This window comes from Pogona vitticeps, chromosome 7 (genome assembly GCF_051106095.1).
Source record: "Pogona vitticeps strain Pit_001003342236 chromosome 7, PviZW2.1, whole genome shotgun sequence".
Lineage (NCBI taxonomy): Eukaryota > Metazoa > Chordata > Lepidosauria > Squamata > Agamidae > Pogona > Pogona vitticeps.
Genome location: NC_135789.1, coordinates 33,095,320 through 33,121,779, shown reverse-complemented (window position 1 = coordinate 33,121,779; position 26,460 = coordinate 33,095,320). Strand labels below are relative to the sequence as shown.

At 55.6% G+C, this 26,460-nt stretch overlaps 2 protein-coding genes across 2 annotated transcripts; one reads left to right on the top strand and one right to left on the bottom strand.

Moving 5' to 3' along the window:
- Positions 1–93: 93 nt before the first annotated feature.
- On the bottom strand, positions 94–5,087 carry TLCD1 (TLC domain containing 1). Its single transcript, XM_020803505.3, has 4 exons — positions 4,824–5,087; positions 3,405–3,487; positions 2,870–2,952; positions 94–627 (listed from the first exon to the last, which is right to left on the bottom strand). Exons 1-4 carry the CDS (start codon positions 5,018–5,020, stop codon positions 241–243), a joined length of 750 nt encoding a protein of 249 aa, XP_020659164.2. The 5' UTR covers positions 5,021–5,087; the 3' UTR covers positions 94–240.
- A 4,176-nt stretch (positions 5,088–9,263) lies between these two features.
- On the top strand, positions 9,264–21,951 carry NEK8 (NIMA related kinase 8). Its single transcript, XM_020803494.3, has 15 exons — positions 9,264–9,538; positions 10,627–10,832; positions 12,954–13,186; positions 14,234–14,365; positions 14,633–14,841; positions 14,955–15,034; positions 15,142–15,323; positions 15,549–15,699; positions 16,081–16,157; positions 16,583–16,700; positions 16,893–17,043; positions 17,365–17,528; positions 18,451–18,609; positions 18,740–18,898; positions 20,397–21,951. The coding sequence occupies exons 1-15, from the start codon at positions 9,492–9,494 to the stop codon at positions 20,426–20,428; spliced, it is 2,100 nt and encodes a 699-aa protein (XP_020659153.3). The 5' UTR covers positions 9,264–9,491; the 3' UTR covers positions 20,429–21,951.
- Positions 21,952–26,460: the final 4,509 nt, after the last annotated feature.

Here is a 26,460-nt window from a genome sequence, read left to right as displayed (position 1 = left end):
AGGGCCAGCCTTGTCGGAAGCGGGCCGGCCGAGCGGTGGGGTCAGCTCCACACCTCGGCGGGTGCCGAGCAAGGGAGGAAAATGGCATGAAGGGACAACACAGTGATGCGGACTCATCGGTCATTAAGGCACGCAGGCGGCGGCGGCGGAACCGGACGGCGGTTCTCACTGCAGGGCCAGCCCTCCTCGCTCGCTCGCTCGCTCTCCGACCCTCGTCGCCAGGGTCTCCCCGAAGGCACGTTAGTCATTGAGGAACTTCTTCTCGTTCTCGGGCCCCGGCTTCCGGGCGTCCGGGCAGAAGTCGGAGCGCAGCAGGCGCGAGAAGTACACCAGGATCATGCCGTCGAGAAGCACCAGGTTGACCATCAGGAAAGCCCCCTGGCCCCGCATCTCCACGAAGCGGACAAAGTACCACGTCAGGTAGGCTTGGGGGAAGAGGCGGAAGAGGAAGTACACCACCAGGTTGACGTACTTGTTGACCTCGTAGGCGGTGGTGAAGGGCAGCTGGCCCAGGCGCATCATCATCCTCAGGGTCAGGAAGATGTTGCTCACCTCCACAAAGAGGGTCACCAGGCCGGCGGCGACAAACCGGTTGAAATAGATCCCCGAGAACAAGCCCGAAACGGCCTGAAAGAGAGAAAAAGGTAATTTTCTATTGTTTTTGCAGCAGTTGAGAGCCGTGGGCAGCGACCTCAAGGGCCGCAGAACCAAAGAGAGTGGCAAGGGGACCCCCAGAGGTCCTCTAGTCTGGCCCAGGACGGGCTCCAAAATGCAATGACGGGACCCCAGACAGGGGAGTGCCCAGCCTGTGTTTAGGTACCCAGACGCGAGGCGGGTGGGATGGGGGCGAGAGACCTCCTTTGCCCGAATCGGTCCTGCTCCCCTGCCGAAGGGCTCTCTCGGCACGTAGCTGTTTCCTTCTCATTTCCTGCTCAATTTCCACGTAACCCATCCTCACGGTCTTTTCCCAGGAAGCCCTGCTTTCAATGGGAAAACTTCCCCATGTTTTTTTATCTCTACCTGCCTTTTTTTTAAAAAGTCTTGCCGTCTTCTCCTTCAGGTCCCGGTTCAAAGAGGTATGTGGGCCATCAACCAAATAAATAGGTCAAGAAATAAAAACAGACGCTGGAGTTCCCTTCTTGCAAGTGCGCGCTCCACCCGCCGCGTGACAGGCCCTGAGCTCTCTGAACATCGCGCTGACTAATTCATGGGAGCCGCAATCAAGAGTCAGCGTTAGAGGCAATCTGATGGCCCAGAACACTGAATTTTAAAAAGCCATTTCATTTCAGATTGCAAGGAATGGGTTCTTTCCAGAGATCAGCAACATGAACCCCACCTTCCTCAACTGTACTGTCCTAATCGACCTTTCCGATGCACATTTCTGGACCAGAAAAGGGAGAAAAGGCCACCCTCACAGTCACAGGAATGGCTTAAGAACCCTTCCCGGTCAATCCTCAGATTCTGTCTCTCGATAGCTTAACGGATGACGACGAACCAAACAGAAGAGGCTTCTCTCCCATCCCCAAAAAATAAACCCTGGGCTTCTGAAGAAAATCCATTTTAAAAGGGGGGGTGAGAAATGCAGCCGTTGATTTCTCTGTGGGGAAAAAAAAAAAAGACTGGACGCTCACGGCTGGGACCCAAAGCAAGACTTTATTTGGAGGGGCTTTGTTTTTAACCGCGCATCCACTGAACCAAAATGTTTATTTCTTGTCCGGGCGGCCTACCTCCAAAGGTTATTGTCCCAAGGAAAAGCGGAGAGGAAGACTGCCATATAAACTGCCTCAAGCTCCTGACAGATAAGGCTGGGATACCCGTTAAATCAATAAATCAATGCGCCTTCCCCCCCCCGACGTCTACGTGACATACATTAACAGTGCGCGACAGCGAGGCCCGCACCACATTTTTAAACATTTTAATTGTTGGGCTGTGCCGGCCACATTCCCGTGACCGCTGATTTTAATCTGCTCTGACAATGAGGGCTTTTTGAACGTAGTGGTCGTTGAGCATTTTTCTTACTTTAACATACTGTTTTTGTATTCGGGTCAATCTTTGCTGTTGCGCGCAGTCTGTACTTCTGCAGGCTGCTGCGGGTGACGGCCATCAAAGAGCGACAAATAACAGTACACGAACGGGGCAAAGGATAGTATATTCTGATGTTACGTAAACCCTGACTGTTTCAGATAATTTTGCACAAAAAGGCACGTAAGATATCTAGTCCAGCTGTTAAGTTCATCCGTTTCAGCGTTGCTTACGCACCAGGGCTGAGCAAAACACAATCCCTCATGTTTCCCACTGGAAAAAAAATAATCTGCAAAATAATGTCTTTTCTAGGAATAAAATGGGGGTGTGAACGGTCCCACGAAAACCCCCAAACCCACAAAGATGAGGCTTGTTTTGGCCCAAATGGCTGCTCCCTCAACAGTTAGGAATACTCCAAGGGAAAAACCATTCAAAGGGGCTTCGTAACTTACACAATATTTCACGTGGTCTACCTGCGCGGCAAAGTCTTTCATAGCTTAGAAAAAGTTAAATTTTTTGCCTACGGATCCCAGAATATGAAGAATATAACTTTTCGAAAGCTGCGGGCAGAGATGACCCAGCCTTCGAAGAGCTTCGCCCGACGTGTACGGCTTCACCCACAACATAACCCCCTCCAGCTTCTTTATCTTCACAACGACCCTGCAGAGTAGGTCAGCCTGAGAGAGACAACGTGCCCGCATTAAGCGTCACAGATGAGTATAAATGTCCATCTCCACGGGCGCAGTCTCATCCCTGAGTTTGCGATACCAGCTTCCCCGCTCTCCTGGTGTGCCCATGGATCTCATCAGATTACAAACCCCATCATCCCCACAGCAGTCCCGCTTACCATGGCGTGATGGACCAAGTATTCCCAGGAAGCCCGTGACTGTCGGCATACAATGATGTCGAGTGAGTCATGGATGAAATACCCTAGGAAGGAAACAAGGGAGATGCCACATAGTCTCCATGTTTCAAATTTATGAATTAATTTATTTTATTTAATTTAATTTATATGCCGCCCACACTACCCAAAGGTCTCTGGGCGGCTTACAACATTTAAAATACAATAAAAATTCAGAACAATTATAATACAATTAAAATATATATAAAAATTGCCATCAGACCCACAGGTAATATTATTTCAATTAAAAGCCTTCCGGAGCAGGAAGGTTTTGACCTGGCGCCGAAATGTCATCAGCATCGGCGCCAGACGAATCTCAGTCGGGAGGGCATTCGTTTTTCAGCACATTTTTTTCACGAGGGCAGGGAAGACGTAGTTCTTAGTATGTTATCGGATGCGGCCCTGCTGGTGTTTGGGGCTATGTGTTCCATCGTCCCCACTTGCAATAACAGGGCATGGGCCACCCCGGGGCTTTCCTTACCTGTTGAAACGCAGAGTAGCAAATGCCCCGAAGGAGAGGTGGCATGGACCAGATCCGCAAAGGCCCCAGGCATCCGCCACACCCTGGTTTGCAGGGAAGCAAGAAAGTGTAGGGGAAAAAAAAAAAGAGAGGCTTTAACCATACATTTCAAGACGTCCAAAACAGCACATTTGACAAAAGGCTAGGAGACGGCCTTCTGGGTTGAGACTCCCATCATGCTTCCCTACAGGATGATGGAACTTGGAGTCCAACATCATTGGGGGGGGGATGCCTGCCCCTCTCCTCTGTTCTGGTCCAGTCCCCCTTCCTGGTGAATCCACGAAACCTCAAATCCCCGTGGCATCGTGCAAGTGAGACAAGGCGAATTTCTCCAAGGAGCTTCTGAACAGGTGGCTCTCGCAAGTGAGCCCAGCTAGAAAAGAAACCCTGGAGGCAAACAGAGAGATCCCCCTCCCCCAGAAGCATCTGCTAATCAAAGGAGGGAAGAAGATCCCAAACTCAAATCGGAACAACCCCCCCTCTCCTTTTTTTCCTGGGGGGGGAGGAGGAGGGAATGGATCCCCGAGTTTATTTGGCTTGGTTTCCAAACATTAAACAGGGAGACAAAAAGCTTCTTAAAGCAAAACGTTTTGTCTTTGGAAACAATCCTCTTGAGGGGTTGCAAGGAGGAATCATCATCCAGGAAGTGGGGGGGGGGGGCGCTTGCACCCACCCCAAAGGAAGGCCCCGATCCAGACCTGGGGCGCGACCGGGGGGGGGGGGAGGGGGGAGAGAAGAAGAAGCAGAAGAAGAAGCCGCCTTCCGGATCCCTCCACCCCCCCCTCCTCTCTCTCTCTTTGCAACCCTAACCCCCCCCCACGTCCCTCTCGCCTTCCTCCTCCTCCTCCTCCTCCTGCGGGCCCCCCCGGCGCCTCCCTGGCCGGCTTTGGCCGAACCTGCTGGGCGAGAAGAGGCTGCCGGCCCCCGAGGAAGAGGAGCCCCGGCCAGGATGAGCCGCCTCCTTCCTTCCCTCCTTCCTTCCCTCCTTCCTCCGCCGCCGAGAAGCCCAACCGGTTTGGGCCGGGGAACTGGGGAAACAACTGGGGGGGGGGAAGAGGGTTTGCAGGTTGGGGAAACTGGGACGGGGGGGGGAAGGAGGAAGGAAGGAAAGCGGTGGGTATTTTTTGGGTGGGGGTGGGGGTGGCAGAGGGGGGGGGTGGAAATCCCTTCTCTTCAGCCTCCCTCTCTGGAGCGCCCTGGGCGGGGTGCCCTCTGCGTATGCTCAGGGGCGCCCTCGCCGTCTGTCCGGCCGCCGGGTGGCGGGAAGGGGACCCGATGGCGGGAGGGAGGGGGAGGGGGGAGGGGGGGCGCTGCGCTCTGCCCATGCCCAGAGGTCGGTCGGTCCCTCCCTCCCTCCTTCCCTCCGGCCGGGGCGCTCACCCCACGACGGCCCAGATCCCGGCCACGACGGAGTGGACGAAGGAGACCAGCAGGTTCCTCCAGCGCCAGGTGCGGGTGGCGTCGCGGCGCACGTGGGCCGGCAGCGGAAGACCCCGCAGCGCCCACCGCAGCCCCGCGAAGGCCGCCGTCGAGCCGGCCACCAGCCCCGCCGAGCGCAGCAGCAGCCACGGGCCCATCGAGACCAGCCCCGAGCCCCGACGAGCCGAGCGGAGCCGAGCCGAGCCGAGCCAGGCTGGGCGACTCCCCCCCCCCGCCCGCCCCCTCTTCGGCGCGCCTCCCTCCTCCCCTCCCTCCCGGGCCAGCCACGTGCGCTCCCGCGGGCAGGCAGCAGCAGCAGCAGCAGCGGGAGGAGGAGGAGGGGGAAGGGGCGGGGCCGAGCCGGGGACACGCCCACGCCGGGACACACGCCCCGCCCCCCACGGGGACGTCACCGACTGGGAGGGGGGGGCCCGTTGTTATTTTCCCTTTTAAGAATTTTTGACGTTTTTTCCCCTTGTATATAGCCAAGATATGCTCAATCTTTTCCAAACAGTTTGGGGCGCATGCATTTTTTTAAAATTATTATTATTATTACAACACCCAGAATCCCCCAGGCAGCTGGGGAATTCTGGGCGTTGTAGTCCAAAGAAAGAAAAAAAAAAGAAAAAAGAAAGAAAGGCAGGCAGCCAAACTTGTAGCCCAAAAATATACATCTGCATAATAAAGTAACATTAGAGAAGCGTTCATCCGCATTCTTGAAAGCAAGTCTCTTTGGGCACAAAACTTTGGAGTCTAGCTGGGGAATGCTGGGCTTTGTAGTTAAAAAGGAAGACACACACACACACACACGCACGCACGCACGCACGCACGCACGCACACGCACCAAACTCTGAAAAGCAAGCTTTTGCCACTAAACTTTGTCATCTTCGACTGAAGTTCCATTTTGGTTCAAACAGGATGCGTTTTTTCCTCCCCCCAAGTACTTTAAAAACGGGCCCAGGACAGGGCGAGTCAGGTCTCTGCCCGCACAGAGCTTACAGTCAGCAAGATAACCCTGGGAGGCAAGAGGAGAATATTAATTGTTTGTTTGTTTGAGAAAACATGTGCATTTAATCCCACCATGTGTTTTTCAGCGCAGGGGTGGTCTGATTGCGTGCGTTCTAAAGACCCTGAATGGAAAAATCGGAACGCTTTCATCACAGAAAATAAGGAAAGTTATATAAATTGCTACCATCTGTTCAGGCCGCTCTTCTCCGTTTTGGGTTCTCCTTCCTGGCAAATTATAATAGGTAGAGTGAGCTTTGCAGGAGGGTTTCTTCCCCCCAAAAAATGTTCTTTATTTTTTCCACCACCCTAGATCCTTTCTTTGCAGAAGAATTCCTGCATGATCGGACTCCTGCACGCACTCCGATTCTTAAAAATGTGATCATCTTAATTAGTTTGGGCCCACCATATCTCTGGTTTTATTTTGCCTGAGTCGTCCATGCTGGCTCCGTCTTTGAAAACTCCTGAAACAGGTTGCAGGCCTTTCCCTACATTGCTGAATCCTAAAACAACCCTATTTTTCCTCCTTAAACAAAAATGGAAGTGGATTTCTAGCCACTTCCAGGTTATTATTTTCCATGATGGACATTTCCGGCAGTCTGTGCAGCTACTGGAGGAAATGGGGGCCACGGCACCGCCACAGTTAACAGCTGCTAAAGTAGACAGATGAAGAATTCTGTAAAGCTCCAAAGCTTGCATCTGTGGGACGCGTATAGACAATCCTGATAATAAACATAGACAAATATATATATATTTGGCATCGTCTCAAGGGTTCATCTGCACAGAAACACATGCTTTGGGTGAGACCGACGTGTGGGAAAGGATAGGTCTCTCCCTTCATGTTGACACTTGGTGGCGGCATCAGCACGCTGCCGCCACCGGACCCAAATGTGTCATTTGAACCGCTCTTGTGTTGCTTGGGAACACAGAGGTAAAAGCTACCCAGAGGTGAGCAGACGACGGGCTAATTAACGAGATTTACCCTGTCAGGAACAGCTGCTATTTGAGCGCCCTGGGAGACGGGCCCCGTGGGGGCTCAAGAAAAGCACCAGAGCTGATCAGATTTTGCACTCTGTCTCCAGCGCTTGTCAACAAAGCACAAAAGACCAAGAAAGACGGGAGAAAATGGCTCCTTTCTCTTGCGATCTGAAAGCGATCTTTAAAGTTTAAGTCTCCCAAGAGTGTGGAGGAAAAGAAGGCTCCACACAACAGCGGTCACTCCCTTTTGTGTGGAGTTATCCCAAGAATGTCCGAACTGTGATGACCGAGGAGGAGGAGGAGACGGTGACTGGGGTTAGGGTGGAGAAGTCAGGCAAGGCATCCCCTTTGCCAGGATTGCACCCTGGGGGGAGTGCAGCAGGCAACAATAACAAAGCCGACCCCAAGGGCGCCATTAAATCCCAACAGGAATCTGGAGAGGCCCGTAACTTGTTTGTCTTGGAGAGTTTCTGCATTTTGTGCAGAATGTTTGGGGTTTGGGGACTACAGTCCCCTAGCTTTAAGATCGTGGGAATATGCCTTTATTAATGTATACAGAATTTGGTGCTTCTAAACCGCTAATTCCCGAAAGCCAAAACGTTTCCATTCCAACAGGCCTTTCACAATTAATAAATAACTGCATTTTAGCCGATGGTGTTCTGTCTTCCATCACTCACTGTTTATATGTCAACTCCTATTAGTATCTGAGCTAGTTTAACAGGCGTTTGGTGTTTGATATCCAGTTTTAACATTGCTACATTTGCTGCCTTTTAAAAATGTTTTAGTACTGTATTCCTTAGCTTGTTTTTATATGTTACTCATTCCTTATTTCACAATTTTTCAATTGCTGTTTTTAGGCATCATTTTGTCATGATGGGTGAGACGCTGCCCGCTGCGTCCCGCTGGCAGGAGGAAGGGGGCACAGAAATGCAGCGCTATTACAACACAATGCAATAGATAAATAAATGAATATTGGAGGGAGATCATGCCTGCTTTTGTACCTCTGCTGGTGTCACCCTTTCCTCTCAAGGTGAGTCAAGGGTAATTGTTTGCTTTTTCTAGCCATCCGTGACGGGGCCTGGCAGGGCATCGTATCGCCAAATCATCCCCTGGAAACCTGATGTGAAACCTATACAGTGGAAACCCCCCCCCCAACATTCACCTTGGCCCAGAGAATGGAGAGAAACGGGTCTGAATCCAGATCACATATGCGTAAATCACATTATTACTCAATTTCATTTGGTTATTCCCACCTCCCAAATGTGGAATGCTTTGTGTATAAAATACTCCTGGTCGTTTATTTGCGTGTTCAGCAACAAAGCATTGAACGGAGCTAGTTTTTCCAGTTTAACATCCAATAAAACGCATGCTTCTTAGCTGCTTGTAACTGTAGGCAGCTGTTCACTTACAATGACTTGATTCATAAACTTAAAAAAAAAAGATTCCGTGCATTCATCCATGTTTAAACTAGGAAGATAGCTAATAGAACACCCGTGCTTACGCAGAATGTATCTCAGTTTACCAGATTAAAAATAAGGGGGTGTTAATATTCATGCTGAGATGCTTTTTAAAAAAAGCCAGTATTATTCCATCCTTAATCTGGTCGATTTCACATTTGTTTGACAATCTATTCCATTTCTTCTCGCTGAGGAGCTCTGTTAAGCTGCGAAGACTGCACGCTCCGGTCGAAATTCCAGATGTACGAGGTGTGTTTCTGGACAGCCAAGACCAACACCAGCACCTCTCTGATTTAGCATCCTGTCTGTTCGTTTTGTCTGGAATAAAACCCGCCTTCCCGGCTGTTTTTTCCCCCCATAACTGGATTGCCCCAGTGGGACATGGGGGCAATTCGGTGGGGTGGAAGAGACCCCCAACTGTGTTGTGTTTTGAGGTGGAGTTGTGGGTGTTTGTGTGTAGAGTTGACTGATGCTGACAAAGTGGAGGATCTAAGAATCCTGTGGAATGCCATCGGATCTCATTTCAGAGGCTGGGGGGGGGGAGGGAGGATGTGACACCAGGGTCCAGCCCACACGGGACATCTTCCCAAGGAGAAAAAAAGGGGAAAAATGCAAAAACAAGCAGTATTTTAACAAAAAAAAATTTGCAAAAACAAGCAGGGCTTTAGCAATGAAAACAATAATATATATTCATATATCACATATAATGGCTATTGCCATTGCAATAAAATGTTCATTGCTTTATTTTTCTTTCTTTCTTTCTTTTGTTCTAGAATCTCCGTCTCTTTTTTTCTTTCAGTCACAACTTTGCTGGGGTTTTATTGGGTTTTTTTTTTTTTTTTTTTTTTTGCAAGACCTGCTTCGAAAGAGGAAGCAATAAAAAAATTAGCCTCCCCTTCCCCCCCCCCGCTTCCTTTGCTTTTACGTAACGATGCTCATTGGCGGGCGGATGTTTTCCTCCATCTCCGTGGAAAAAAGGCGACTGTTCCTTTAAGGGCCACGTCGACCTTTCCTTAACCCTTTCCCCGCCGGTGGGCGGAGCGAGTTCCTCGCCCGCTCGAAAGGACTGAGCGCGTTACGCGGCGCGATGACCCTTGGCCCTGGGCGGCCGCCGTAGCCCCGCCCGGAGGTATCTCCATGGCGACGGGACCGCCGGGGACTGCGGCCTAGTAGGGTCCGGAGGAGCCTGATGGAGAAATACGAGCGGATCCGAGTGGTCGGGAGGGGGGCCTTCGGGTGAGAACCGGCGAGAGACCGGACGGGGCAGAGGGAGGCAGGGAGAGAGGGCGAAGGCCCGCCGTCGCTTCTTCCTTCCGGGCTGGCCGGTTGTTGCTTACCTGGTTGCCATGGGGACGGGAGGGGCGGGCCCTCTCTCCAGCCAATCAGGATCTTGGGGGTCCCTAGACTCTCTCCTTAGAGGAAGGGGCGCCCTAGGCACGAATTGACCCCCCCCCTCCCATTTTTCCCTATGCCGAGACTGGGGGCTTTGCGAGGTAACGCAAAAGCAGTGCTCCCGTGCATAAATTTGCATATATTAGCGAAAGCGTATGCAAATTATGTCCCTGTCCTTAGTCGGACTCTCTCGAGTTTCAAAACCATTTCGGGAAATTGGAGCCCGATCTGAGTTATCCCAGCAGAGCTTGGAGAAGTGACTTTGAACCCGGAGGGGGAATGGCTAGCTCGAAAGTGACATTTTGGGGGGGGGGCGGGGGTGCTCTGTCACTTGGAATGATTGACATGAGGGAGGACCATGGGTGTTGTAGTCCAGGGCGCTGACAGAATGGGAAGCATGGTTAGGGTTCCCTTCCTTTGCCACTTAGCCTACCTTACAGGGGTGTCGTGTGGGAAAGCGGAGGGTCTCGGGGGGGGGACAGAAAAGAGCCTACTTTACAGGGTCGTTAGGGATATACCGTATATTTTACACACACACACACACACACACACACACACACACACACACACACACACACACACACACACACACACACAGATACAGTACCCCAGTGGCTCTTCTGAAGACGCTTTGACCAAGTTCCTTCGGGGTCTTGAAACCCTCGGAGGGGGGGGGCGTCCACTTTTGGAGATGCCCGTTTCCAGAACCTTCTGGACCAGGGAGAGATTGGGGGGGAAAGGGGGGGTCCCCCTGAGGTCCGAAAGGGTCCGTTTTGTAAACCCTGACTGAGCAGCCCTCTCTCTCTCTCTCTCTCTCTCTCTCTCTCTCTCTCTCTCTCTCTCTCTCTCTCTCTCTCTCTCTCTCTCTCTCTCTCTCTCTCTCTCTCTCTCTCTCTCTCTCTCTCTCTCTCTCTCTCCCTCCCTCCCTGCAGGATCGTCCACCTCTGCCTCTGCAAGGTGGACCAGAAGCTGGTCATCCTCAAGCAGATCCCGGTGGACCAGATGACCAAGGACGAGCGGCTGGCGGCCCAGAACGAATGCCAGGTCCTCAAGCTCCTCCACCACCCTCACGTCATCGAATATTACGAGAACTTCCTGGAGGACAAGGCCCTGATGATCGCCATGGAGTACGCGCCAGGTGAGAGGCAGCCAATGGGCTCTCCCAAGGCCTCCCCTGGGGCTGAGAGGCTGCGGCCCGACCCTCCGTGAAACATGGACGATTACTCTCATTTATTCCAGTTTTTGGTGAATCACAGGCAAAACTTGGTCCACGGGCCGATGGTGGCCCCTTCCACCGACTTTGGTCCACTTGGGGAGGGGGGGGGGACAGGGCAGAATTCCTTCCCGTGCTGCTAATCGTTGCAAGGTTTTAATGTTGATAAGTCTAGGAGATGCAAACGGGGAGTGTTTGGAGAGGCCGGGGGGGGGGGGGGGGAGAGGCTCTGCAAAGCTCAGAGGCTGCGGTCTATGGGGGGCTCCTGGTTTTTGCCCCACCTGATACTCTGATATCCTGGAGAAGCACGTCCCAGTTTTGTGGAGGCGAAAGGCGAAGCACCTCTTCCAATTTCGCAAGGAAAGGCGTGGTGAGCGGGCCAGGTTTTTTGGAGAGGGTAAGGGGCCCGAATGCGAGTGTATTTTATCCTAAAGATTTATCCACGAAGAGAAAAGGACAGCCCCCCCCGGGAGCCCCAGGAGGACTGGATTGAACCCCAGGATACCTTCTCTTGTTGACCCTCCTAAGTGACCCCAGAGCTTTGTAAATGTTGTTTTAAAAAAAGGTAACTTTTCCAGGTTGTAGGCTGGACCCAGCGGCCTCTAGCCCAGGGCAAGTCTCCCTCCCCACCTCTGGGAAGACCCCGCTGAATTTTATTGCCAGAGGGTGAGCCCACATTGAATGTAGATTCTGTAGGGAGCTAGCTAGCCTGTGAAAGGCAGGCCCTCCCGAACCTATTTGTGTGTCCTTTCTCCCCCTCTTCTTGGGGGTTGAGGAATGCCCTGTTTTAGAGAGAACATGGAGGGATAGTCCCCTAAGTAACCCCCCTGGAAAGAACATTTTGGCCAAGGACGCTGTGTGTGCGGTACGTGCAGCTTCCTAGCCACACCTGGGGGCCTGGCACAGGGGCAGACGCCAAGACAGCGCCGTCCTGCCATTGTTTTTCCGGGGCTAGGGGCATTCCTTCCCACCCACCCTCCTCCTCCTCCTCCTCCTGGGTCACCTTCAGGTTGAGCCCAATTCCCCAGCCAGTGGCTCCTCTTTCAGCCTGGGTTTCTGGTTTCTAAGTAAGGGGGGGGGAGAGTAGGGGAGAAGGCACCCAGTGTCAGTGTAGGATCCCAAGACTCTTGAGTGCTTTGGAAATGAGACAGCAGAGGGTTGGTGGGGCTTCTTTTGGCAGCAGCGGGGGGGGGGAGTGTGTGTGTGTGCACGCGTGCATGCGTGCATGCGTGCGTTGGAGGAATCCAGAACAGGTTGGTCTTGTTTGCCTTCAAAGAGGGCTTTCTCTTCCCCACCCCACTCCTTGGGAGGGAGCGAGGAGTTGGCCTGCCTCCTTCCTCCTTCGAGGCACAGCATTCCTTGAGAGGCGCCTCTCTCTGACCTGCAGCGGCAGCTGAGGAGGGATTCCTTCTCCACCCTCGCCTTTTAACGAGGCTCCTTCCCTCTCTCCCCCCCCCCCACTCTTGTTTTTGCTGTCAGCCAGCGACCCATCCCAAAAACGGTAGCATGTCTTGGCACTCTGCTGCACACTCCTGCTGTGTGTGTGTGTGTGTGTGTGGGTGGGTGGAATGGAGCTGGGTGTATAATGGGGGTGGAGTGGGGAGCAAAAATGGTAGAAACCCTGCATCGGCCCATTCTCTGTTTCTTTGATGCAGGACGGTGGCCACCAGGAAAGGGAAATCGGTCATGCCCATTTGTCTTTTTCCCACCTCTGTGACATTTATAGATTTTCTTCTGGAAAGAAAAGTTGCCTGTTTTACAATCAGACCCCTGCCCTCGGTCCTAGAAAGATGGTTGTGTTCATGTGAGAAATATATGTGGTGTTTCCTTGCTTGTTTTCCCAAACACACACACACGCACACCTCCACGGTTGAAACGTTACTGCTGGGGTAGAAAGGCATGTCCTGAGCCATCACACGTGCACGCACACAGGCACACCGGGGAGACGCTTTCTCAGGCTCCTTCTCGTTGCCACCGGGTTCAAGACCCGCCAGGAGTCCTGAGCCTTGTTTCCCCTTCTCGGCTGCCCCCCTACCCCCCCCACAGGTGGCACCTTGGCCGAGTTCATCCACAAGCGTGGCAACTCCCTGCTGGACGAGGAGACCATCCTCCACTTCTTTGTCCAGATTGTGCTGGCCCTCCACCACGTCCACACAAAGCAAATCCTCCACCGGGACCTCAAGACCCAGAACATCCTCCTGGACAAGCACCACATGATGGTCAAGATCGGCGACTTCGGCATCTCCAAGATCCTCAGCAGCAAGAGTAAAGCCTACACGGTGGGTGGGTGGGTGGGTGAGAGGGTGGGGTCTCTGGAATCCCCCCCTCACACACACACACACCCCAACAGCTGCAGAGCCCTCCAGACAGAGCAGGAGAGGCTCAGGGACTCTGGCATTCATGCCTGCCGTTCGTGGGCAGCCCTGCAGGCAGGATTGGCCCAGCCGAGTACAAGCCAGGGAAGGGAGTGGCCTGGCCCGCAGGGGTTCCTGGCCCATCTGCAGCTTCCTTCACGTCTCTGATGGCTGGAGATAATGAGGCTGGATGGAGCGGAGTCCTGCTTGGCTGCCAGGAACCCGGTTGCCTTGGGATTTGATCCTGCCTGGGTAGAACTCAGCTGGATGTGGGGGAAATGCCCACGTTAGTCAGGAACCTGGGAGGCTCCCACCCTTTGCCTTGGCCCATCTGCTCCAGATCCTTAGCTTCACACACCCCCGACCCCCCGCAAGGCCTTTCCTGAATTGGGGCCTGGCCCTGAGATGTCCCCACCCCACCTGTGGCATAAATGTTGCCTGTCAGATCTCCTTCGGCCTCGCCGCTCTAGCTGCTGATCTTGAGGACACTGATATGGGGAGCACTTCTGGTAGCCCAGGATTCGAATCCCGCTCCATGGCCTCTGTAGCTGCTCCTGGGGGCAGGAGCCCCTCCCAAGAGGTCTGCAGGAGGTGGGTGGGAAGCTGTGATTTGGGTTGGTTTGGGAAGCGTTTAGCCCTGTTTCCCCCAGCAGAAGCTCCTGGGCTGGTGCCTCTCCTGCCGCCGGCACCCTGGCATTGCCCTCGAGGGGAAGGTGGGGAGGACGGTTGTGTGGGAGCCGTCCCTCTTGGCTTCTTGCTTGACTCGCTTCCTTGAGACGCTTGGGTCTCTCTTCTGCAGGATGCCAAACAGTCCTCTGCCCCCCGCTGAAGGTGGTGAGCGTCCCTCGTGGGTGGCAAGGAGGAGGTCCCAATCCTGCTCTGGGCCAGAGCTGTGGAACACATGGGGCTTCTCAGCCACCCTTCCCTGACCACCCCCCCCCATATGCCTCTTTTCTCCCCCCCCTCCCCCAGGTGGTGGGCACCCCCTGTTACATCTCCCCAGAGCTGTGCGAGGGCAAGCCTTACAACCAGAAGAGCGACATCTGGGCCCTGGGGTGCGTCTTGTACGAACTCGCCAGCCTCAAGAGGGCGTTCGAAGCTGCGGTGAGGAGCTGGGGTGGCAGGATTGGGTGTGGGGGGGGGAGAAAGGGAGGGAGGGCTTCCGTGCTATCCCCCCCCCAACCCCGATCACAACTCCACTCAGAGCTGAAGCCCAAAAGAAGCATTTCCTGGCAGCAAGAGGGCTTCATCCTGCCTCCGACACGGGCCAGCCGGAAGGCTCTGGGAGCGCTGCCTGTGGCTTTGAGGACTGCTTGCCTGTGACACACACACACACCTCCTTCTGACCTCTCCGCCCCCCCCCATCCACAGAACCTGCCAGCCCTGGTGCTGAAGATCATGAGTGGGACCTTCGCCCCCATCTCCGACCGCTACAGCCCCGAGCTGCGCCAGTTGATCCTCGGCCTGCTCAACCTGGACCCCTCCAAGCGGCCCCAGCTGAACGAGATCATGGCTGAAGCCATCTGCGCCCGCCCTTTGCTGAACCTCTACACCGATGTCGGCAGTGTCGGGATGAGAAGGCGAGCGCCTTGGGCCCTCTGGAGCCCTCGCCCCGGCTGTGGCCGCCTCTTTGGCTTCTCTCCTGAAACCCCTCTAGAATAGCTGACGAGAGGGTGCTCTGTTTTTCTGGCAGGCCTGAGAAGCCGCTAGCTACGGTGCCGCCCGTGTCGCACGGCAGGGCTGGCGGGAGACCCGGCGGTTCGAGAGCCAGAGGTGAGGCTGGACCTCCGAGGGTGGGGGGGCGGGTGGGTGGGTGTCCCCCTTTTCCTCCCTTGGCCCTGCGGGCGCCCCTCTCACCGCCAGCTTTCTCTTGGACTCAGGCTCCCATGCCAGCTCGGCCAGGCCTGGCCTCCCGCCCGCCCCGTCTTCCGTCTACACCTGGGGAGGTGGGATCACGGTCCCCCTCCCCCTCCCCATGCTCAACGCAGAGGTGGTGCAGGTGTCCACCGGCCGGACCCAGAAGGCAGGCGTGACCAAATCTGGCCGGCTGATCATGTGGGAAGTAAGTCAGCGAGGGGAAGTCCCCCAGAGGAGTCCAGCCCTTTCTCCGTCCTGTGCTAAGGCATTCTGCGCATGCTCAAGGATGCCCTTTTGCCTTTTCCTTTTTGTGTGTTTTATTCCTGATGGAACCTTCCCCCCCCCCCCCCCACTCGTCTGCTGCCCGTAAAGAAGGCATTGGTTTCATGCCACACACAAGCCCTCCGGGTGGTTTTCCTGCCTCTTCCAGCCACCCCCCATGGGCACGTCTGGAGGGCTCATCCTCCCGGGGGCCACGGAGCAGCTGCAGCCCCAGTTTGTCTGCCGGTTCCTGGAGGGCCAGTCCGGGGTGACCATCAAGAACGTGGCCTGCGGGGACCTCTTCACCGCTTGCTTGACAGGTAGGAGGAAGAACCAAGGGAGAGGGAAGCGTTGGAGGAGGGCCACGAGGGAGGGTGCCACGCACCCACTTAACTTGGGAGGGAAAACCCACCCCCCACCCCGGCTCTCTGTGTTCCATTCCTCTTTCTCCAGGGTTTTCCCAGGTGCTTTGGCTTTCCTGTGAAAACCAAGCGCCTAGTTCTCATTGTGGCAGAGAAGACCTGGGGAAATATTTCAGACAGATATTCACTCCAAACTGCCCCTTAGCCAACCAGCGACTCACCTTCCCTGCCCTTTAAACCATCCTATTGGGTTGGGGGGGGCACCTGTGTGGGGCCAGCATTTGATGGATCCTGATCTGCTAAAGCTTGTGACCCTCTTTCCTCCCCACCCCCCCAAAGACAGAGGGATTGTCTTGACCTTCGGGAGCGGCAGCAGTGGCTGTTTGGGGCACGAGACGCTGGTGGACGTGAGCCAGGTGGGTGGCCCTGGACGGTCTCCTCCTGGGCTTAGGAGCCCTCCTTCGTGGCTGCGGAGGCTGTGATCTCACGCTGTGGCCGCCATTCCCTCCGTGGCAGAGCGCGGAGCCTCCTTGGGAAGGGCCGGGGCAGAGGCTGGACAGGGCGCCGCCAGGTTGGGTGGCTGCAAGGCCTGTGTGTGTGTGGGTGGGTGTTGTTCTGGTTGTTCTGCCCCCCCCCCACACACATTGGTCTTGCTCTGCCCCTCTTTCCCCGCTCGGCTGGCTGCAGAGACGTCTTCTGCACAGCTGGGCGCTTAGGAAGCCGGCGGTCCTCTCTTTGCTGGGAGGCCGTTCATCCGGTGTCCTGAGCGGCCCTCCTGGCTTCACGGCAGCCTCTATCGGCCTCCCCTGAGAAAGCCGCTTCTCTCTCTCTCTCCCCACAGCCCAAAATCGTCGAGGCTTTGTTGGGCTACGAGATCATGCAGGTGGCTTGCGGTGCTTCACACATCCTGGCCGTTTCCAACGAAGGAGAAGTCTTCTCCTGGGGCCGGGGGGACAATGGTGAGCGGTTGGGAGGGGGGACGCAGGCTGCTTTTTGGCCCCCTAAATCTCTTTTGGCTTTTCCCCTTCTGTGCTGTTGGATTCTCTGCCCACGTGGATGCCTGCACGGTCTCCTCGGTGGGGAGCCACTGGGGACACTTCCTTTCTCTCTCTCTCTCTCTCTCTCTCTCTCTCTCTCTCTCTCTCTCTCAGGGCGCCTGGGGCTGGGGACGCAGGAGTCCCACAGCTCTCCGCAAGCGGTCCCCATCCCGCCCGACCACGAGGCCCAGAAAGTCCTTTGCGGCATCGATGCCTCCATGATCCTGACCACCAAGAATCGGATCCTGGCTTGCGGGAGCAACCGGTAAGACTCCCCAGGGAGAGGTGGTGTTACCTCTCGGGCCTGGCTGGTTTCTGGTCTCAGGAAAGGAGTCCATGGGCTCATTACGGTGACGGATGGAGAAGCTCAGAGCACTGCAACGGTGGTTGTAGTGACCAAGGCAGAGGACCTGGGGTTGAGTGAGAGAAGGAGGGGGCCCCTTGTCCAGGGAAGGAGGGGATCCGAGGCCTGGGCGTGCTGGGCTGGACTCTGAGGTTTGTGGGGAGCTGGTGTCCTGTCACGTGGAGGCCATCCTCCACCCGGTCTCTCTCTCTCTTTCTCTCTGCTCCCCACTTCTTCCTCCAGGTATAACAAGCTAGGCCTGGATGGCCTTCCGCCTCCAGAGGAGCCCCTCACCACCCACCAGGTGGAGGAAGCCCTCCTCTTCAGCCCAGCCCGCTCGGCCCCCTTGAGCGAAGAGGACATCCTCTGGGCCGACATCGGCACCGGCCACTCGGCAGCCATCACAGGTGAGGCCCGGCCCAGGAGGCGGAGGGAAGGGTGCCGTTGTCTCCTGGAGCTGGTGTGGAAAAGGCGCCTCCAGGCAAGGGGCGAAGGTGTTGCCTCACCCCTGGGTCAGGGCAGCCTCCAGGGGCACCGCGGTCTCTCCCCCCCCCATCCCCACCCCGGAAGGCTGGGAGGAATCGTCTACAGGAAGCCTAAGTCCCATCGGTCTTACGGTCCAAGAGTTGTAAGCAGACGGAGGGACGTTGCTAGCAAAACAGCTTCAGCCAAAACATCCTGACAGCTTCACCCTCGCAGGGAGAAAGCAGGCCCCATAGCCAGGTTTGGCTGCCAGCCGGATGGTCTGAGTTAACGAACCAGCCCTTCTTCTGATTAATCAATTACCTGGGCCCTGGGATCAGATGGCCTTGAGAACAAAATGGGAAATAATGGCACTCTGGTGAGAATGAATCACCATCTTAGCGGAAATGCCTCCCTCAAATTTTGATGGTCGTTTTGGAAACACCCCTCCACACTCCCAGTGTGATCAAAGGGACCCCTCGTTATTAGAAGGGAAAGTGATATTTTAATTTAGCCTCTTTTTTTTGTCCCGTGTTTGCTGTGGCAGTAACACACCAGCAACCACATAGCTTCCTTAAGGAAACTTCTTGTTCCCGCAGTCCGGTAACTCGGATTGCCCTCGACTGGCTGACCCGTTGGCATTTATGAGAGATGGCAGGGGTGCCTCTGGTGCCCCCGGAACGTCCTCTGGCCTGGATTTGGGACCCTCCGGGCCTGGAGGTGGACCAGCTTTTCTAGCTGATGGGGACCCAGGGGCTGCTGTGTGAAGAGGGTCTTTGTGACGGGGGGGGAGGAGACAACTCCTGAGGAGTCCCAGGCAGCCACAGATCCGATCGTCACGGGCTTCTCTGCCTTTTCTACGGCCAGCCTCGGGGAAGTGCTACACCATCGGCAGCAACCAGCACGGCCAGGTGGGCCCCATCTCGTGCCGGGCCAGCCGGGCGCCCTACCTGGTCGAGGGTCTCCAGGCCATCCGGGTCTCCAGGGTGGGCTGCGGAGATGCCTTCACTGTCATCGTGGGGGCAGGTGAGTGGGTGGCATGGTGGGGAGGGGGTCACATCGGGCTACCCCCTGCGCACTGGCTGTGCCGCATGGGGTGGATTGGCCAGCGCCCGTGACTCGCCCCACTGAGTCCCCGATACCGTCCTCCTTGCAGATGGCGAGGTGTACACCTGGGGGAAAAGTGCCCGGGGGCGCTTAGGGAGGAAGGACGAAGAGGCCCGCAACCCGAGGCCTGTACACCTGGCAGAATCACACCCCATCCTGGTGGCCTCCGTCTCCTGTTGCCACGGGAACACCCTGCTGGTGGTGAAACGTAAGTGTGTGTGTGTGTGTGTGCCGGCGGGTTTCGGCAAGGCACGCCTCGCTCGTGTCCTCCTTGCCGCCAGCTGGTAGGCTGAGTCAGAAGGGCTGATGACATCTCTCCTCTTCCACCTCCTCTCCCCCCCACCAGCCCCCCCCCGTACCTGCTGCCCTCCTGCCCACAAGCGGAGCTCGTGATGGGAGCCGGCAGGCTTCCTTCCAGCCCCCCCACCTCACTCCCCAGCCCGTGTGCTGCAGGGAGGCAGGTTTTCCAGGAAAGCTTGGGAGGTCTTTCTGTCTGGGAAGCCCCGCGGGGAAGCAGGAAGAGGTCGCCCACGGTGGTGGTGGTGGTGGTGGTGGCCGGCTGGCGGGTGGCTGGTTAAACCAAGCAAGCCGAGGTGGGGGCACCTTTCCAGCACTTCCTTGTGGCTCGAGGTGAGCTGCCATCTTGAGGAACGGCTTTTATTTGCCACTTTTGAGCCCCTCTCCCCCCTTCCAGTCGCCCGTCCTGTCAGGTGTGGTGAAAGGGGGTTCTCTCCCGGGCGATCGGATCTCGGAGAGCCACCCGAGGCCTCTCTCTTGCTTGGTTCCTGATCCTGGGCTCTGTGGGGACCTCTTTCCTCCAGGCAGGCAGGCAGGAAGGAAGGTTGGCCTTTGATCAGGATGTGGGCAACCCTTTGCGGGGGATGATAGGCTCTGGATTCAGGAGCTGGCCAGTCTGTCTTGCGAGAGGAATTTGAGAAGCAGAGGGTGGAAAAAAGCATTTTCATGAACCACTGCTTCTGAAATCAGCCATACCGGCTGGGAGGTTCCTGTGGGTGGTTGCTCAAAAAGAGAATTTTCCCACTCTCTGCAGCCTTTGGGACGAGGCGTCTTTGTGTTCTGCAGCCTTTCTGTCTCCCTGCCCCCCCCCACCACTTCCTTTCCCTCTCCTATAAATCTTCTCCCTCCGATGCAGCCCCCCCCCAAACGGGCTGGCCAGCATCTTCCAAGAGAAACCCCAGCCGGCGCTGGGTCCAAAGACAGCTCACTTACCAGGGCATGAATAGGGTAGTTGGCGGGGGGGGGGCGTTGGCTGGGCTCGGGGCCTGCCCAAGGAATGGGGTGCGTGCGCCTGTCCGCGTGTGTGCAAAGCATGAGTGTGTGCGCGCAGGGGAGGCAGAAAAAAGGATGAAAAGGAACCAGGAAAGGAGCAAAGGAAGCAGGCAAAAGAACGGTTTAGCTTCCAGGTTGGAGACAAAACTCTCTCTGTGGTCGGTCCCTTCGGTGGCTTCTGCCAACCACTGTTTGCGTGCCAGGACCGTTTCAGATGCGCCCCCCCCCGAATGCCGGCAGAAAGGGGCTCGTAAAAAGAGGAAGGAAACCTGGCAGCCCCAAAAGGGTCTTCCTTTCTTCCCTCTGGGCTGCCCAGTCCTCTTGGCCAAGATCTCTCTCTCTCTCTCTCTCTCTCACACACACACACACACACATACAGATATACATATGACTCTTGTGTGTTTCCTGTGTTTCAGCTGCTGCAGCGGAAGACCCTGGCCCGCAGTGAGGGAGGGCCCCCCCCCGGGGAAGGAAGGGAGCCCAGGCGCCCCCGGCCGGGGGTGGTTCATCCTTCCAGCCGGGAGGAGAACCGGCCTCTTCTGGGCAGGAGCCCCCATGGGGACCCCCCCCCATCCTGAGGTTTTCCAGCGAGGACTCTGCCCCTCCCTGCCAGCCTTTGCCACTCATCATGGCTCTCCCTTGCTCCCGAGGAGAAAGGCGGCGGCCTGGCATAGCCGTTCTTTCGTTCCTTCGGTGAGAGCAGGATCTGGGGGGAAGGGGCTGCCGCCCACCCTCTCTCTGTGCAAGCAGGGACGAGCCAGGGGACCAAGGAGGGGAGGGTCGTGGCTGGCCTCTCAGAGCTCCCCCTTTGCCCCTTTTGCAAGCTGACTCGGAGACGGAGGCGCCACGCGGGCTCTGGGGCCGTGGCAGAGGCCGGCTCCCGCCTCAGGTGCTCCCAGGGGGTGATGTGGCGCCTGCTGCCCTTTCACAGCAGCCGGAGTGCCTCTGTTCCCCACTTCCGTCCTCCTCTCTTTCCAAGGATCTGACCCTTGATTCATCGTGAACGTTGAACTCCTTGCACCTGAAAGGTCTCTCCCTGCCGAGGCAAGGTGGGGGACCGGGGGGGGGGCAGGCTTTGCCTGGCTCCCAGATCACCTCTTCGCCAGCCAACCCACCCCCCACCCCAACAGGTGTGCTTTAAAAGTCAATACTGCCCCCCCTCCCCTGACAAAAACAGGAGGTCAAAAGTTGCTGCCTTTTCAAGAGGACGACTGACCGCCTCTTCCTCACCTCCCCTTTCCTTTCCTACCCACCTATTTTGCTTAATTTTTTTTCATTTTCTTTTTATTGAACATCCAGAAAGGTGTCGCTTTGACCATAGAGCTCCCTTCCGTTTTCCTAAGCGCCACCCCTGCTCAGGCCAAACATTTCGGGGCCTGCCAACAGCGGATCAGGCTGACATCCGCCAGCCTTGCTCGGAAGGGTTCCTGCCGGCAAGAGAGTCGGCTGGGAAGGAAAAAACGGGAAGGAGCTCTGGGTGGGTTCCTTGGGTGGGCGCTGAATTCCCTGAATCCACAAGGCCGATGGGAGCGGGAGTCCAAACACACAGGCCTGGGCACCTCCGGCTTGGAACCCGTTCGTTCGCAAGAGAGAGGAGGGTATTCTGAGTGCCCTCGGATCTCCTTCCAGGAGGAAGGGGCGGCGAGAGGCTCCATCCAAGGGGTGGAAACACTGTTTGCAGTCCGAGGGAAGTCCGACTCAAAGGGGTTTTGAGAAGGCTGCCAGCAAACCGAAGCCAGGTTAATAAACACTCTTGGATCTCCTGCAGCCAGCAGAGGTCGGGAACTCTGTCTTCCTTCTACATTGGTGCCTTAAATCGTAACATATTATTGCGATTCCAGTCTTGTATTTTTTCCTGGGTGTGTGGTTTTTTTCCCCCCTTCATTGTTCCCCAGCTTGAGGACGCCCTGTAAGAGCAGGGAAGGCGAGGTGGAAACCCCGTGAATATAAAATAAACGGCCATGCAATGGATCAGCTTGCTTCCATCTTTCCCTTGCAAGGTTTCATGGTTTGCCTCTGGCCCCTGTTCAGAAGGTGAACGATGCCGCTCCTGTGTGCGTGCATGTTCCAGGAGAAGCTTTGGGTCAAGACGGTAGCCTTCGTGTGTTTATCATTCAAGAGTGCCGCTCTCTTATAATTGTTTTTTAAACTAAGAGGAGAGACAGGGGAATGAAGAGGAAGAGAATTTATGTGCTTTGATTTTTCTGACAGTTAACCATTCCGAAGCAACATGGGTGGAAAAGTCCTTTAAAAGCAGATCAAAACCTATTTTTAAAACTCCCTTTAAAAAAAGCCAGCAGTCTTGAAGAACAGGTAGAGAAGAAATCACAAAGCCACTGTTAAAGGCCGTATCGAACCGTAAAGTCTTGGTCTCCTGCCACAGTCTCAAGACCTGTAAGCCAGATTGTGGCTTCTACCAGAAATGGGTGGCTTTTCAGCCTTCAGAAGGGCTTGTACTGCAAATCCCATTAGCCCCGGCCAAGCACGGCCAATGTCAAAGGATTATGGACAGCGGAGTCTCAAGCCCAGCATATCTGGTGGACAGTGAGGGGAACTGGGTGTGGAAAGGTGCGCTTTTAGCCAAACAGGCCTGAAGAAAATGGCATAAAATAACCATGTTGGGGGTTCCAGCCTCCTCCTCGTCCCTTGGCCCCTTGCCTCTTAAAAGATCGGGTGACTCTTCCTGGCTGGCTTGAAATCTGAGCCTCCACCTCAGCGTCTCTGCCCAGATTGTGCGGCTTTAACCTTCGTCCCGGTTCCATCTGTCTTGCCCAGGAAAGAGAACTCCCCGAGCGGGTCCGGAGCGGAGGCTGAGTGATGCTAACGTCCCTCCCTGGGCCAAGTGGAGAGAAGGATGATGCTTCTGCCAGGAAGAGAGAGAGGGAGAGGGAGAGAGACAAGCTGGCTCCATTCTCGGGGAGTCAGGATCTCAGTGTTGAAAGGCGGTGAATCCAAAAAGGAAGCCCCATCAGTTCCTCAGGATGGAATCAACCTTGTGAAGATTCTCCTCGTGGCTAATATGTTGTGTTGCCCCAGTGTGGGAGGCCAGAAACCCCTTCATGGTTCGCGCAAAAGCTTGGAATAGCTTTGGATTCCGACTCTCGGACTCTGATTTCTGGACAGAAACTTCTTCTGAAACCTTTGGAGCTCACCAGATAGGATTAAAAGAGAAAAAGACCCTTGTTTTCCCTGGTAGAAGAGCGACCGTCCTTCCTTCTGGTCCTGGAGAGCGTGCCCCTCTTGTTTCCCCGCGCGCATGTTTCCTTGGGCAGGAAGACGTGCCTTCGCACGCTCCCCTCCGTCTTTCGAGTATGGGTCAGATTCCAGGCCGGCAACGGTGTCAGAAACATTTGTGGAGTTTTAAATTTGGTTCAAAGGAGGCGGGAGGAAAAAACCCATTCTGAGGGCCTCCTCAAAATCGTACCGTTGACAAACAGTCAACTTGGTGAACAAACAACGTGTGTCCTTTCCTGAAATGCTCTTTGCTCAATGAGTGGGCTTGCAGTTCGTTTGCTCAGCTGGAACTTGGCCCCTCAGCTTGCAAACACAGGTGGGGGGGTACCCAAAGGCCCACCCTCTGGAGTGTTGAAAAGTTACGTTTGGGCACCTTTAAAGAATCCAACAGGAACTCAAACAGGTGAACATATAATCTTTTTTTTTTCATTTGCTTTTTCAACATAAATTACTGTACCTTTCCCAAGCCTGATCTTATGAATCCTACCTTTTCACTGAGGGAGGCACATGATGACTGAAGTTTGGACAAAGGACGCTACCAAGCTTCGGCTCCCGCATCAAAGGTAGAAGGGCCTACCCTCTGGATGGCTGGTACTACAGTGCCCATCATCCACAATGAGCCGCTCCCACTGCAACGTGTGTTCCCCAGGGTGGCTGCCAACTGGAGCAGAGAGAAATCTATAGGAAGGGGGGGGGAGAAAAGCCGCTTCTGGATGTGCGTCGCCTCTTCTGACTGGGAATTTGAGGAGGAAATAAAAGGAGCGGGGCCTTCTAACTGGTGGCACCACCGTCCCTGGAACTGCATCCCCATGACCTCCGACGGACTCTTTTCGTATTTTCAGATGGAGTTTGAAACCCTTTTCCTCTCCCAAAGCCTAGCTGCGTTGGGCTCTCTGGCGGACGAATGTTTTATGCAAACAAACAAACGGATTTCACCTTCTTCTCCACGGGGACACGTCCCCCTTGAATGGTGGGTTACCCTTCCCTGCAAATTGCATCAAAGGGCCGGCCCTCATCAGGAGAACCAACAAGCTCCAGGTCTCGGGCCTTTTTACAAAACTGGATAGGCAGCTTCCGCTTTCTGCTTTCCGCTCTCCCCTCCGAACAATGCCTAGGTTTGGCGACTGTTGTTGTGCTCCTTTTTCAAATAAGATCCCCCTTTAACTGCTCTAACCTACGGATTCCAGCTTTTGTTTCTCCATAGCTTTTGGCACTCTCTTGCCCAGAAAGGAGGCAAGCCGGACCCTGGATGGAGGTCGAGCAAGACATAGGGAGCAGACTTGTTCAAGGCGGAGCCGCCCCATCCAGACCGGGTTTGCTTCCGATCCCCAAATTGCTGAGGGCTGGGGACTGGGGTCTGAGTCTCCCCGGTGTCGTCCCCCCCTGCCTGCCCCGGCAAGACCCTCCAGCCAGGTGACCAGGAATCAGGGCCTGGGTGTTTGTCAGAATCAACAGCCAAAGGAGAATCCCTGCACACAAAGACCGCCGCGGATCAAGGAGGAATGTTTGATCTACAAGCCCAGGCACGTCCCCAATCCCTGGGGCAGAAACCACCCTCCTCCCCCCCCCCCACCTCTGCAAGGGCTGGGCTGTCTGCCTTGCTTTGTCTCGGCTGCCAGGGAAACCCACTGAGGAATCGTGCCCCACGGCTACAGCATCATGGGGGGGGGCGGCGAGCAGGACAACCTTGCCCCGTCCGGAAGCTCGGCAAAGCATCCTAAAGGCAGGGCTCCGGCTGCCTGCATCTTGTCCCCCACATTCTGGAGGGTGTTTTTTTTTTATATATAAATCACTAAATTTACCATGAACTCCCAGATGCACCCTGTGTATAAATGCTTGCAAGCTTTGGAGATCTACAGGTCTCTTCCTGCAGGAGCATGTCAGGAAGTAACAAGGAGAAGGGGTCACCGTTCAAGAATGGGAAATGTGGCGTTAAAGGGAGGTGCTCTTCTAAGGAAGCTGCCCTTCTTGGGCCAATTGTGAGAAAGCAAAGGGAGAAAAAGACTGTAAGGTTGAGGAAAGCGGAAGGCAGCAGGAAAAGAGGAAGGCCAAAGAGAAGTGAGATCGCTGTACTCCGTCAGGGAAGCCACAAAATGAACTCTGCGTCGGTTGCTTTGGTCTCTGCCAAAGAGAAGGGAGCCCGTCCTCCTCCTGCCTTCGTCCCCCAAAGAAACAGGAGCTCAGTGTGCTATTTTTCCTTCCGCACGTAGCGCGCGTGGGGGGGAGGGATTTTCCTGGAGTGGCCCCATCTGGGCAATGGGGAGACATCAGTTGAAGATGCCACAAAAGGCGCAGAGGGGGCCAGGGTTCGTCCAGGCACCCAAGTGGCGAGGCGCTGTTCTCAGACAGGCGCCCAGCACAGCTGGCAAGCTTGCATAGTTAGCCTCGGCAGCCGCACGGGGAACCGGACCAGCCGGATGTGAGGGCACCTGGTTTGAATGGGCACCGCGGCGAAGGAAGCCCAAAGGGGCTTTTATTTTAAGTGATTTCTCACAAGAAAGCACATGGGGGGGGGTGCGTGCCACGAGGGCCTGGCAGGTCTTCCCCCTTTTCCAGGCCTTATCTCTGCGGTTCAGTGCTTCTGTTCACTCCTGGCATGGTTAGCCTTCTGCCATGGGTGGAGAGGCACGGAGCCCTGGCACGTGCCACGTCACAGAGCCCACGGAAGCACATTCCACCTGTCGTTTGTGTGTTTGGGATCGGTGGGGTCCCCCCCCCTTTGGAGCTGGGTGGATGAAAGGTCCAGGCTGGGAAGAGGCCCTCCCTCGCTACAAGAACCCGGTGCAACCTCCAGGCTCAGCCACGTACGAAACGCACCCCAGCTTGGAATGCATCATCCTGCGTCACCCAGAGGCCTGCACTGGTTTCCCCCCCCCCCCAGACTGGCATTGTTCATGGCTAGAAGAGACCGTTGCGCACAGCTGCAGAAAACCACCCACGGAAACCACCCTAGTGAAGAAGACACAGAAAGAGAGAGAGAGAGAGAGAAAGATCGTGAGAGAAGGCCGGGCAGAGCGGCAGGGCTGGGGGCTGCCGACATTTTGAAGCGCAGTGGAAAAAGCAGCCGATCCCTTGCCTCTAAAGTCGCCCCCCGACCCCCGCAGGGTTGGGGTGCAGCAAGAAGGGACTGAAGATGCTCCGTCCCGGCCCCTCTCCCCCACCTGTCTCCCCTGAAATCTGTTTTTGGATGGTGAGTCATACTGAGAACGGGCTGGGAGGAAATGTAGTGGTTCTGAGTAACTGGTG